The sequence below is a fragment of the Macrobrachium nipponense genome, chromosome 1 (assembly GCF_015104395.2).
Source record: "Macrobrachium nipponense isolate FS-2020 chromosome 1, ASM1510439v2, whole genome shotgun sequence".
In the NCBI taxonomy this organism is placed as follows: Eukaryota; Metazoa; Arthropoda; class Malacostraca; order Decapoda; family Palaemonidae; genus Macrobrachium; species Macrobrachium nipponense.
Window position 1 is genome coordinate 57,231,197 of NC_087200.1, and position 14,047 is coordinate 57,245,243.

General features: G+C 40.0%; 1 protein-coding gene across 2 annotated transcripts in view; it reads left to right on the top strand.

The window, feature by feature from the left end:
• The window catches only part of LOC135219322 (transforming growth factor beta regulator 1-like), a gene marked incomplete in the record, with an annotated part of 249,284 nt that overhangs the window by 185,121 nt on the left and 50,116 nt on the right, over nucleotides 1-14,047 (top strand). For both annotated transcript variants that reach the window (XM_064255988.1, XM_064255987.1), the window contains 2 exon segments: nucleotides 12,735-12,910; nucleotides 13,421-13,566. In XM_064255988.1, coding sequence (XP_064112058.1) covers nucleotides 12,735-12,910; nucleotides 13,421-13,566 — 322 coding nt within the window.

Genomic DNA, 14,047 nt, shown 5'->3' on the forward strand with positions numbered 1-14,047 from the left:
TCAAAAGAAATGACGCCAGAGACGCTCACTGTAGTAGTAGTGGATAGTGGGGCTTTGGTGTGGCTCCTCTGTAGCGAGGGATTTTGGCGGAGAAGGAAGCTAATTGGCAAGGGACCTATGGTAGTGGTTTCCACTCGCCCTTTTACTATACCGACACCTTTGTATAAGGTGAGCAAGCCAGTTATTCTGGCACTATTGTATCGCTTTTTTCTCAGGTATGCATAGCAGTATTTATACCTTAGAAATGAGGATCAAGAATGCATTTCACGGAGAGACACGGGCTGAGCCCAGAAAATAGAATATTAATACAGTATTTGTAAAAAATTGTTATTTGAAGTTGTTAACCAAGATTTTTACAATAATTTTTGCTTATACACTTATAAGAAAAAATAATAATTGTAGTAAAAAGTCAAAACAAAAATAAATGGTATGAGAACAAGAAACTATGTAGTGAACTGTAAATTTAGGAATAGATGTGGTGGAAATAAAAGCATTGGAAAAACATTCAGTAAATAGATTGCATATTGGGTTTTTTCTTTTTTTGAAAGAATGCTTGTTGTACTAATTCTCAAATCAAAAGGAATATGTATTCTTGCATGCTTGAATGTATGTATAAAATATCTTTGTGGAATAAGTTAAGTATATCATAGTTTTACCAGACCTCTTAGCTGATTAACCCTTTACTGCCGACTGGACGTATTTTACGTCGACATTTTTTGTCTCTCGTGTGCCGACTGGACGTATTTTACGTCGACTTACAAAAGATTTTTTTAAAATTCGCGGAAAAATACTTATAGGCCTACCAGCCTAAAACTTTTGAATCACGCGCCTTGGGGGATGCTGGGAGTTCACGGATCAAGGTGTTGTTTTGTTTACAATCGTTACGTAGGCGCACAAGCGCGAATTTCTTTCTTGCCGCACTAAAAAGTATCTGTGACACATCTCTGAAATTATTTCATCACTTTGACATAATTTTTGTACCATTGTAAATTAGCCGTTACATGAAGTATTATATAATAAAATGTGCGCATTTTTATGTGTGCGCATTTTTATGTAGAATACAACAATAAAATACTCATGATTGTAGATTTTATCAGTTTTGAGATATTTTCATATAAATAACGATAATTGCCAAAATTTCAACCTTCGGTCAACTTTGACTCTACCGAAATGGTCGAAAACCCAATTGTAAGCTAAAACTCTTATATTTTAGTAATATTCAATAATTTACCTTAATTTTGCAACTAATTGAAAGTGTAGCACAATATTTCGATTTATGGTGAATTTATGAAAAAACTTTTTCCTTACGTCCGCACGGTAACTCTTCCGAAAAAATCATACATGCGATTGTGGTAATGTTTGCACCATTTTAAAATTAGCCGTTATATAAAGTTTTATATATGGAAATGTGTTGCGCAATTTTCATCACAATACAACTAAAAACAACCCATGGTTGTAGCTTTTATCAGTTTTGAGATATTTTCATATAAATAACGATAATTGCCAAAATTTCAACCTTCGGTAAACTTTGACTCTACCGAAATGGTCGAAAAACGCAATTGTAAGCTAAAACGCTTATATTCTAGTAATATTCAAGCATTTACCTTCATTTTGCAACAAATTTGAAGTCTCTAGCACAATATTTCGATTTATGGTGAATTTATGAAAAAACTTTCCTTACGTCCGCGCGGTAACTTCCGAAAAAATCATACGTGCGATTGTGGTAATGTTTGCACCATTTTAAATTAGCCGTTACATAAAGTTTTATATATGAAAATGTGTGCAATTTCATGTAGAATACAACAAAAAATAATTGAAGGTTGTAGCTTTTCTCATTTTTGAAATATTTGCATATAAATCACAATAAATAGAAAACAAACCACATTCGGTCAACTTTGACTACCGAAATGGTCGAAAAACGCAATTGTAAGCTAAAACTCTTACAGTCTAGTAATATTCAGTCATTTATCTTCATCTTGAAACTAATTCAAAGTCTCTAGCAAAATATTTAGATTTATGGTGAATTTAAAAAAAAATCTTTCCTTCCCTCTGCGCGCGGATTCTCCGCCACAAATCTCCGAAATGTGTATGTCCCATTCTCGGAATATTTGCTCTGTTTCATATCAGGCATTTCATAGAGTTTTATATATGAAAATGTGCGCAATTTCATGTAGAATAAAACGAAAAATATTTGAATGTTGTAGCTTTTCTTATTTCCGAAATAATTGCATATAAAAAATATATATATAAAAAAATTCGACATTCGGTCAACTTTAACTCGTCAGATATGGTCGAAAACTGCAATTGTAAGCTAATACTCTTACAGTATAGTAATATTCAATCATTTGTCTTCATTTTGAAGGAAATTGGAAGTCTCTAGGACAATATTTAGATTTATGGTGAATTTTTGAAAAAAATATTTGTTTACATCCGCGTTTTACGAATTCATGCATTATTTTGTGATAATATATTTTCTCTGTGTTGCTTTTATCATTTTACAATGTGTTATATACCAAAATGATCGCAATTTAGTGTACATTACATCGAAAAAAAAAAGTAACTTGTTACCTTAACCGTTTTGCGCACAGCGCGATTTGAATACAATTATATATGAAATTTCGTTTTTGCGCTATCATATATCGCATTATTTATATATGATAATGATAATTTTTTTCATTTCTGATGTTTGCATACTAAACTTCAGGCAATGACAAAAAAAGGAGCCAAAAATGAACTCTTAATCTTGAAAACTAAGCGCGCTGTGATTTTTTGAAAAAAATATTTTTTCCGCTTCCGCGCTCACTCTGAAACACCTCCGGCACATGGGAGACAATTTTTTTTTTACCGCTTCAGCGTTTAAGGGTTAACGGCTTTCTGAGAGCTGGCCCGAAAGATTAGATATTTTTACGTGGCTAGGAATCAATTGGTCACCTAGCAACAGGACCTACAGCCTATTATGGGATCTGAACCACATTATATCAAGAAATGAATTTCTATCATCAGAAATGAATTCTTTTGATTCTGCATTGGCCGAGCCAACAATCAAACTTCGGACCACCGGAATGGTAGCCGAGCGTGAAAACCATCTGTCCAATGAGGAACTACTTTAAGAATAAACAATGAACATTTTTTGCATAATAATTTTTGCAGACAGTCTGGGTATTGTAAATATTGTGAATGTTTACAGAGTGCAAGTGAAGCTAAGAGATTGTTTATTATGGACAAGTAGGGTTAACACCAGCTTTGCTGTAATCTCTCAGTACTAGTCACACCTTCCATTTGACATATTAGGACTTATATTGGCTGTTTTTCTGACATAATTGAATTTCAGTTCTTATGTAGGATTGACCATAACCTCAACTAGTATTCATTTTTGCTGCAGTCTGTATTTATTGAGTTAATGTGATTGGCTAATTAATGTTCTGATATATATATGTTACCAAAGGTTTTAACTTCGGTACAGTCTCAAAAGAAAAAAAACATCTGTTAACCCCTCCTCGGAGAAGTATGTTGGTAGATATGACCTTATAGGGGTAAGGCTCCAACTGACCTCACATAATTACCTAAGGTAACTAAATCAGACTCGTGAACTACAAAAAATACATTTAGTAAAAAATAAAAAGATTAACTAAATAAATCAAATTATCAAAGAATCAATGTTTAACTGAATAAGTCAAAATTCAAATTCCAAATAATTCACTACTGTTATCCAAATAACCCTGGGGATTGAACCAAACCTGTCCACCTCTTTCTCTACAATAACTAACATTAGTATAGTCATAAAATAGGCAACTTGAAAAGTCATAGTCTCTCTGCACCATATCCACGGAACTATCAGTTAAGTTCCATTAAATTCACCAGACAAGTTCCCACCGCCAAAACCATCTAGGGAGAAAAAAAAAAAATCCTTCATGAATCAATTTGCAAATAAATCAAAATGACATCAGTCAAAAAGTTATAAAAAATATGGAAAAGGACATCTTTGAAATAAAGGTTTACAATATAAAAAGACAAAGCCACACTCGGGCTTAAAAGTACACTTAGCCATTTCAGCACTAATCACATGAAACAAAATAATACATGGTCGTTCTAAAACAATCCTGCTTCTAAGTGCCCAGTTATCTTACTCTCCCATTATGTAGGGAAACAGTCCGTACGTACTCATGTACGGACTTTATCACAACACTCCCCAAAATATGACGTCATTTGATTCGTCATAGGTTCATTGCACTGGAATAGATGCGTAACGTCATAACAGCCCATTAATCACGCCCATAAAATCTGCTCAAAACCAGATTCTTGCACGGACATAGGACGTGACTTGTTTTGCTTAGGCAGTGACTTCCACCTGGCACCACCCAAGAATGTCATTGCTCATCGCATCTGCTTATCAACCATCGGTCAACAATTTAAATATATATAACATGTTCTGTGGCTGTAGGCTCATTTATCCCATTCAAAATTACTTTTTCATATCATTAAGCTTACACTTGATTCTTTGGCTGAATTGATTTGCTTTGTAGATTTTGGTAGTCTACAAAATCATAAAAAACTTGTGTTCCTGCAGCATTTCTATCTTATCTTTCCTGCAGGGCATTAATCTCAAGCCATAAGTTTATTTTTCATAAGAATGTTTGTACCTGGCACAGTTTTCCATTTATATGCTCTTCCATCACTTGCAGGTGGAAGTTTTACTTGTGTGAGGGTCTGAAGGAGCTACTTACATTAGGATTCTTTATTTGATTCAAGTGTAATTCAGAAGAAAAAAGTAAATTGTATTTTATGAAACTGAGTTTTGATTTTCTGAAGATTCTTCATTATATCTCTTTTATCATATCATGGCTGCTGTGCTCTTGGGGATAGAGAGCTCATATAACTGGCTTAGTTGGTGGAATTGTTTGGGAGTTCACATGACAAGGTAGCATGAGAGGATTAGTTGGTATTTCTGGTACTCTTGTAGAGGCTGCAAATACCTGATGTATGGGCAGCCAAGGAAGGTTTATGATGTATTATAGATTTATGAGAATTTATAGGAAGGTAAAATGAATACAAAAAGATCAAAGTAATTTGATGAGCTACCACATGAAGATTAACAAAAAGGGATTTTGACGTAGGAAAAATCTATTTCTGGGCGAGGAAGCCGTGTCGCCCAGTGAAATGTGTCCTCTTTAGCACTATTTCTAGTAAAATATTGCTATGATACCAGAGAACTGCTAAATTGGACATGTCAGATGTCTCTGACTCGCTCACCTAAATAAAAGGTGTCGGTATAGAACTGGGGCGAGTGTTAAACACTACCACAGCAACCCCTCCAATTAGCCTTTTCCTCATCAAAAGACCCTGAAAACGGGGAGCCGACCTATAGGTCACACCCAGCTACCCTGTTGAAGGGGACTGCGGCGTCATACTTATCGATAGCAAAGAAGCTTGGTGCACAGCAAGGGGGGGAAAAAAGGAAAAAAGGGGGGGATTTCACTGGGCGACACGGCTTCCTCGCCCAGAAATAGATTTTTCCTACGTCAAAATCCCTTTTCTGGGCTCAGCCGTGTCGCTCCGTGAAATTGTACCAGAGAAACACAAGCTGTACTATCCTGAAAGGAAAAATCATATTAATGAAATCAAAGGAAATAATAAAATAGTTTAGAATTGGAAAAAAATACAATTTATTTACAAAATATACTATATAGCCAAAACATGTGGCAACATTTGCAACAAGTCACATACATAATAAAATAATTACAGATAAGTTGTATGTACGTAAAACTATACACGATTAAACACTTATTCTAATAGCTAAGGCATTTGCTGAGGTAGGTAAAATGTTAATGAGGCTGGCATAATTGAAAAGATTCATATGACACAAGTACGGTACTATAATGATGTAGCAGTAGGAGACACTGGCCTTCCTGCAGCTATTGCATGATATTTAAGATCCTCTAAAGACTTAAGGTAGTGCTTTTTGAAAACCAAGGGTGACTTCCAACCAGTATACTTCTTCAGATCATCAAAGTCCTATATTTGAAGAAGTTAACAGAAGTTGCTATTGCCCGAATGTCATGCACCTTGGGGAATGACCCTGGGCTGGCTTTCTTGATAAAATATAAAATCTGCTGCCTAATGCCTTTTAGAGATAGTGTACCACCATCTTTTCTAATGAAAAGGGGGCCTCCGGAATAGGTAGACGTCCTAGATAAATAGTCCTTAAGAGTTTTAACAGGACATAACGATGGATCCTGCGGAAGCGGGACAATCTTCCATGGAGACCACCTCATCAAGGGGTCTTCATTCTTAGCTAGAAATTGCTTATTTGGCGAAAGCAACACGTCCCCCGAGGAAAGGAACTCAATATGCGCTTCATCTCTAGATAAAGATGACAGCTCTGATATTCTGGCACCTGAAGCTAGACTCAATAAGAACAAATGGTTTGGTAATCACATTTGAAGTTGTCTGTTTCCGAGGCTAACCTAAGAACATCATTAAGAAACCATGACACTGACGACGGTCTGTGAACAGGCCGTAGACGTGCATATGCCCTTGGGATAGAGGTGAAATAAGACTCGGTTAGATTGATACCAAACCCGAGAAGAAAAATCTTTTTCAGAGCTGACTTAGTGGTTGTTATTGTTGCAGCTGCCAAACCTTGTTCAAACAAAGACCTGAAGAAGGTTATGGCCACGTTCAATGTCATTACTTTGATATTTGATTCTCTGAGGAACGAAGACAATTTCTTAACTGCTGAGTCATACTGGCGAAGCGTAGACTCTCTCTTGTCTGACTCCAAGAACAACATGTTCTGTGGATCAATGTCGCCTACTCTCTTACCTGCAAACTTCATGAAATCCATAAAGTTAGGGTTTTGTGAAGACCTGAGGAATCGAACACAGTCCTCGTTTGAACTTGTTGCGAAAGTGAAAGTCTCAAGTCCGGGAGAGGGTGAGGGCGAAGACCTAGTTCCAGGAGAAGGGGAAACCAGTTGCTCTTGGGCCAGTGAGGGGCTATGAGAGCCACCTGACCTTCGAAGGATCTCAACTTGTGCAGCACCTTCAGGAGAAGGTTCACTGGAGGGAATAAATAGATCTTCGTCCACTGGTTCCAATCTATGCTCAGGGCGTCCGTAGCGTATGCCAGAGGGTCCAGATTGGGGGCTACGTAACAAGGCAGCTTGTGGTTTGCCTCTGTGGCAAACAGATCTACTTCTAGACCTGGTACTCTTTGGCAAACCCTCTCGAAGGATTCTTGGTCCAGCGACCATTCTGATTCCAGAGGGAACCGACCGAGACAGGGCGTCTGCCACTACATTGTGGACTCCTGCCAGGTGAGTAGCCGACAGATGCCAGGTGTTCTTGGCTGCTAGAGAAAAGATTGCTATCATCACGTGGTTCACATGACTTGACTTTGAACCACCTCTGTTTATAACAGTGTACTACTACTGCACTGTCGAGGACCAACCTAATATGAGTCTTCTTTGGAGGACGGAGCTTTTTTAAAGTCAGAAACACTGCCATAGCTTCCAGAATGTTGATGTGAAGTGTTTGGAAGTGAGGTGACCAAGTTCCCTGAACCTTCTCGTGCTGTGAATAACCTCCCCAACCTGTCAGCGATGCGTCCGTATGCACCACTAGGGACGGGGGAGGAAACTGCAACGGTAACTCCTTGGCTAGGTTGGCGGCCTTTGTCCATGGGCGCAGGCGTTTTCTGAGAATCAGAGGTATCCGGGCGAACTTGTCCCGACACTTGACATTTGCCTTCGAACGCCAAACTCGATTGATGTCCTTGAGCTTGGCTTTCAACAGAATGTCCGTGACTGAGGCAAACTGGAGCGAGCCCTAGGATCCTCTCCTGATTCCTTCTCGAAGTCTCTTTGCACTTTAAGAATTGTCTTGTTGCCTTGGCAATCTCCTTTCTCTTTCCTGCTGGAATGGAAAGAGTGTGAGAATCCAAGTCCCTATGAATCCCTAGCCACTGGAACTTGGACTCCGGAGTCAACCGGGACTTGGTCCTGTTGATCTTGAACCCTAAATATTCCAGGAAAGACATGACCTTGTCCGTGGCTTTCATACATTTGCCTTTGTCCATCTCCCAGATTAGCCAATCGTCTAGGTACGCCACCACCAATATACCCTGGGATCTTAGCTCCTGCACCACTGCCTCCGCCAGTTTCGTGAAAACCCTTGGTGCTATATTTAGCCCGAAGGGCATTACTTTGAAGGAGTAGGCTTCTTTCCCTATTTGAAGCCGAGGAATGGTCGAAGTGCCGAGCTATCGGGACATGATAGTAGGCGTCTGTAAGATCTATAGAGGTGGTGACGGCCCCACGGGGAAGTAAGGTCCGCACCTGAGAGATGGTCAGCATTTTGAACTTGTCGCAACGAATGTACAAGTTTAGACGGGACAAGTCTAAGATCACCCTTCTTTTGTCGGCCCTCCCTTTCTTTGGGACGCTGAATAGACGACCCTGAAATTTCAAGTTCTTCGTCCTGGAAATTGCTCCCTTCTGGAGAAGGTCCTTGGAGTAATCCATCAATTCCTGCGTTGGTTCCTGATAGAAGGTGATGGGTGGAGGAGGACCTTTGATCCAACTCCAGCCTAGGCCTCTGGATACTATGCTTTTTGCCCAACTGCTGAACCCCCAACGATGACGAAAGAGGTACAGCCTGCCTCCTACCTGAGAAACTTCATTGAGATGATGAAGGCCGGGATCCTCCTGCCTGACCTTGCACCTCTATTTCGCCCTTGGGCTCTGGCTCCTCCGCGCTGGCGAAAGGATCCTCTAGCCCTGCCACCCCTAGCAACTCTGGTAAAGGGGTGAAATGCCCGACTCTCATAGACCGGGTTAAAAGCGGGTGACACTGAATACTGTGAGGAGGCCTGTTGGTTAGACGGCGGCGAAAGGAAGACAAATTGATGCTGTTGCTGAGGCTGAGCCTTAGAAGTCGAAGGCTGGGATACCTGTTGAATTGGAACAGCTTGTAGCACAGGATGCTGTTGCGGGACTTGGAAAGGTAGGAACTTCCTTTGCCTCTTCCTAGCCCTAAAACTGGAGGAAGAAGACTCTGATTTCCTTTTGAAAGGGATTCCCCAACGCAACCTGATGCTTTGGTTAAGATATTTTAATTGATCATTTATTTGATCTCATTTCAATATTTGTTTGTTTTTTTTTTTTTTTACAATAAACATAGAACCAGCAGTGCGGTAACTTACCGAAGAGGTAGCCTGATGTACCAAGTCGTAGCAGGCAAAACAGTTTTCATGATGCCAGACCACGGAATCAGGAAGCAGCACTGCACAGGGGGCGTGGCCCCGACAAACGTCATGGCCGCACGGATCTTGCAGAGCAGCACTACAGCCGGCAACCAGACACTGAGAGGCCTGTAAGTGCAATAATATATAAGAACAATTGCACACACTTAATAGGATAATGGAATATATTTCTTTTCTTTTGTTTTATTTTATTTTATTTATTTTTTTTTTTATTTGTGTGCCGGAGCATTCCGGGCTATAAATAAAAGAAAGGGTACATATATATATTCATATGTTAACGTCCCGGGGACTGTGTAAGGAAAAAAACCACCCGGAGTTGTACACCCGGAGCTGTATGACCCGGAGAGGGGGGTACACGAAGTAACCCGGGACGGCCACATGAACTCGCAAGTTCCGTGGCAAGAAAATAAAAATAAAAATAAAGATAAAAATAATGATAATAATAAAAACTAAAATAACAAATATACTATCTCCGCCTACGGAAGAGTAACTTCTGTAAACATAACCCTCAATGACTCCGGGAGAGGCCGGAATCTAAACCCGCCTTATGCGGAGAGGGAATGTTTTAGGCGGGTGGATGTAAGCTCCGGGAGTGAAAGAAGCAGAGCGCAACAATCCACGGAAGCCGAGGCTGAAACGCAGTGCGACTAACAACTCCGGAGGCGGTCGGCTAAGAAGCGACACTCCCCAGCCCAAGGTCCTGGGAGACCCACTACACCTCCCCCTCCGCTGGTGGGACCGGCCGTCAGCGACAAACAACGAGAGCGGCACCCAACTACGGGGAGTCCCACGAGAGGGGGAGGGAGGGAGGGCTGAAGGGGGGACGATCACGTGACCAGCGATTCCCCGCGAATAAAGGATCACGAGGAAAACGCAGGCAAAGCCTATGAAGGCTAGCTGCCGACCGAACACCCAAATATACATAGACAAAATAAAATCAATTACTTAAAGCTAAGGGAAAAACATGCTTTAACAGGGGTAATGAAAATAAGGAAAAATTACTTGCTTACCGACAAACGAAAACAAACGGTAAGCTGACGAAAAGAAAAAAGGGGAATTCTTGAATGGAAAATACCAAACTAAAATAAAAGGGGGAGGGGGGAACGGTAGATAAACATCAAAGCACGAAACAAAGAAACGTGCACGAACGCCGACCCCTTTGAAAAACAGGAAATCATGAAAATAATAAACGTATATCAAACAAGATCGACAAAGCAACTGCCACCCAAGACATAATAAAATATATACTGAAAATATATACTGAAATATCATAAGTTACGAGTATATAAATATAAATAGTATATAGGTACTGAAAGAAGCCCGCTCGAAATTGGTACAAAACAAGGGAACGACGTAATGGCGGCTCGCTACCGCTCGCTACGGGAGGAGACGCCTAACAAAATCCTAAATAAAGGCAAAACGAAAGGCAAAATCACTCCCTAAATACAGAAAAAGGGCGAACCAGTACTTAACTTGGGTGAAGAGGCAGATTGACGATCCATAACGAAAAAGAATAAAGAAACCAATAAAAAGAACAGATAGCTATAAAAAAGCGTGCAACGCTGGGAGGCTATCGATAAGAATGACGCCGCAGTCCCCTTCAACAGGGTAGCTGGGTGTGACCTATAGGTCGGCTCCCCGTTTTCAGGGTCTTTTGATGAGGAAAAGGCTAATTGGAGGGGTTGCTGTGGTAGTGTTTAACACTCGCCCCAGTTCTATACCGACACCTTTTATTTAGGTGAGCGAGTCAGAGACTTCTGACATGTCCAATTTAGCAGTTCTCTGGTATCATAGCAATATTTTACTAGAAAAAGTGCTAAAGAGGACACATTTCACGGAGCGACACGGCTGAGCCCAGAAATGGGTTTGTAAAAAAGGAGAAACAAAGAATGGCAACAAAGAGAAAGTAATGATAATGATGAGAACAAATAACTGACAAAACAGCTAACAGCTAAGGTACTTACCACAATGGAGACATGCACTTACCATCTGCTACAGCAAGCAGGGATTGCAAGGACATGAAACTATATCAACAAAGTAAAACAAAAATATTAATCTAGCATTTCTGGTGTTATGCCAGCCTGGTTTCCTGAGTGCAAATAGCATGGCTTTAAGGCTGTTTTCCCTCATTGGTATATGCCATCATAAAGTAACAGCAGTTAGCTTGAATGAAGTGTATGCATCTCCAACTCCTCTATTATGTTGTTCCTAAAATGTCATATTTATTACCATACTATAGATTGTTAAAAGATATATATTTGCTCTAGATTTCAGTATGTATTGCACAGTGCTTAGTACAGACAGTCTGCAGTTATTGGTGGTGGTTCTGCTCTGACAGATTGATGATAAGCGAAAATCGCCGATAACCGGTTAATGCCGCCTCTGTTAGGTATGTATCGGTGCCAATACTTTATTATCAGCACTGATAATTGGAAATTGACTATAGACAAGCGGCATAAAACCAGATCGCTGTTAACTGAGGCCCCCAATAACCGGGGACTGCCTGTATTGGAATGCAAGGTCTTTCTTTTCTTTTTCTTATAGTACAGTGGACCCCCCGTATTCGCGTTCTCCGGATTCGCGGACTCACACATTCGCGGATTTCTCTCGGGAACGTTTCCCTACATTATTCGCGGAAAATTCGTGCATTCGCGGTATTTTTCTATGAGAAATATCCACAAATTCCTGGTTTTTTTTTTTATCAATTTCATCATAAAATGCACTTTTTGTGATAAAACTATTAAAAAAACCAAGTATGAAAATTTTTAGTGGTTTTTCTTAAGTTTTAACTAACAAGATAGGCTGTTTTTAGCCTTTTTATAGGGGTTCCAAACATTCGCGGATTCTAACTATTCACGGGGGGGGTCTGGTACGCATCCCCCGCGAATATGGGGGGACCACTGTACTACCACTACCACCTATTTGTTGTGAATTTAATGCATTACCCATCAGTATTTAAAGTAAGCACAGGGGAATTAATACACCCATGTTATAGGCTTTCAAACAGCAAAATTTCAGTATTTTATTATTTTCTTGTAAATATATCTATATTGAGTTACATAATTTAGTCCCTGGTTATCGGCGGGGGTTCTGTTCCTGAATGGGTGCAGATAAGCGAAAACCTTCATTAACCAAAACTCTGCGATTATGGCGCCATAATGGTGCTTAAGGTGCCGTTAACCGGTAATCGGCGCCATAAGCACCATTATGGCACCTATGTTAGGTATGTGATGGCACCATAAGGTACCTTATGGCGCCAATAATTAGAATTCGGCCTGTTATGGCACCATAAATCGCTGATTTTGTGGCGCTAGATGAGCGCCATAAAACCGGATTGCTGATAATCGAGTCTGCCGATAGCCGGGGACTGCCTGTGTTCCTATTTTGTTGTTAATCTCCAAATATAACATTAATATTAGGTGACTGTTGAAGTCAGAGCTTGGTACTCAGTAGAGAGTTATGTCTATTTTCAGGGAGCAGCACAACTACAACCACTTTGTTGTCTCCCGTGACATCTGAGAAGTCAAAAGCAAGAAGAAGCAGCAGTAGCAAACCTAAACGACTTTGTCCTCCCATAACCTTAGACTCAGCCGGGCGTCCCATCTTTCCCATTACTTTGGGTCCCCTCACAATACACAGTCTGGGGGAGGTTAGTGGCAAATTATCTTTTATGAGTTATGTTTTGATTTTTGGGTTTTCAGATCCCAGCATGTATACTGGTAGTCCCCGGCTTACGACGGGGCTTCCATTCATGTGATGCGCTGTAAGCCAAAAAACGTTGTAACAGGAAAATTGTCAAAAATCCTAAGAAAACCTTACTTTTAATGCCTTGGGTGTATTAGAAACTATGTAAACTGCACTTGTATTGCATTTTCTATCCCAAAAACCTTCTAATATTGATTATTTTGGATTTTTAGAGTCATATTTCTTACGCTGGATTGGTGCCTGTAAGCGCCGTAACCCTGGAACATGTGTCATAAACCCGGAAATAATTTCTGGTTAACATAATTGAAAAGCGTCGTAACCTAGGAATGTCGTAAACCGACCCTGCTGTAAGCTGGGGACTGCCTGATATAAGGGATTCCTGGTTAATCTGTTTAACAATGATCATGATACAATAGATATTTTTATTTAATGCAGTTTTTATTGTTATTTTCAGATTGTTAGCGAGAGAGAGACATATCACACGGAACAGTGCATTTTTCCTGTTGGATTTTGTTCCTCTAGGATATATGCAAGTTTGCATGATCCTTTACGTCCTGTTCTCTATACTTGCAAGATCTTAGATGGTGGCCTTACCCCCAGGTGATTAAGAGCTTCTTATCTTAATTTATTTCAGATTTGATCTCAGTATACTGAATAACAGTGATGAATAACTTTTTTCTTGAAATTTACCTTTTGTATTATACATTACGTATGTGTATTATATGTGATAAAACAGGTTTTGACAAAGGAAAACCTATTTTTGGTAGCCAACATTTGTTCTCAAAGCAGTTACAATCTCATGGTCCCCCAGCGCTATGTAAGACAGACCAACCAATTACAAAGAATGTTCTTTTAGTTGGTCTGGGGTAGGAGGGCTCTATCTCCTGTCCTACAACCGTTCCCTAGGCTCTATATCATACTCACACTGATGTGACAACAAATCGGTGCCATCTTCATTACATGCCAGGTTTGTGCACAATGAATGTTCAATCCAGTCCCATGCTTTTTCATCAGTGAAAGTGGGTGTGTTTGAGAACTCACAGCAGCTACCAATACCAATACAGGCAGTTCCCGGGTTACG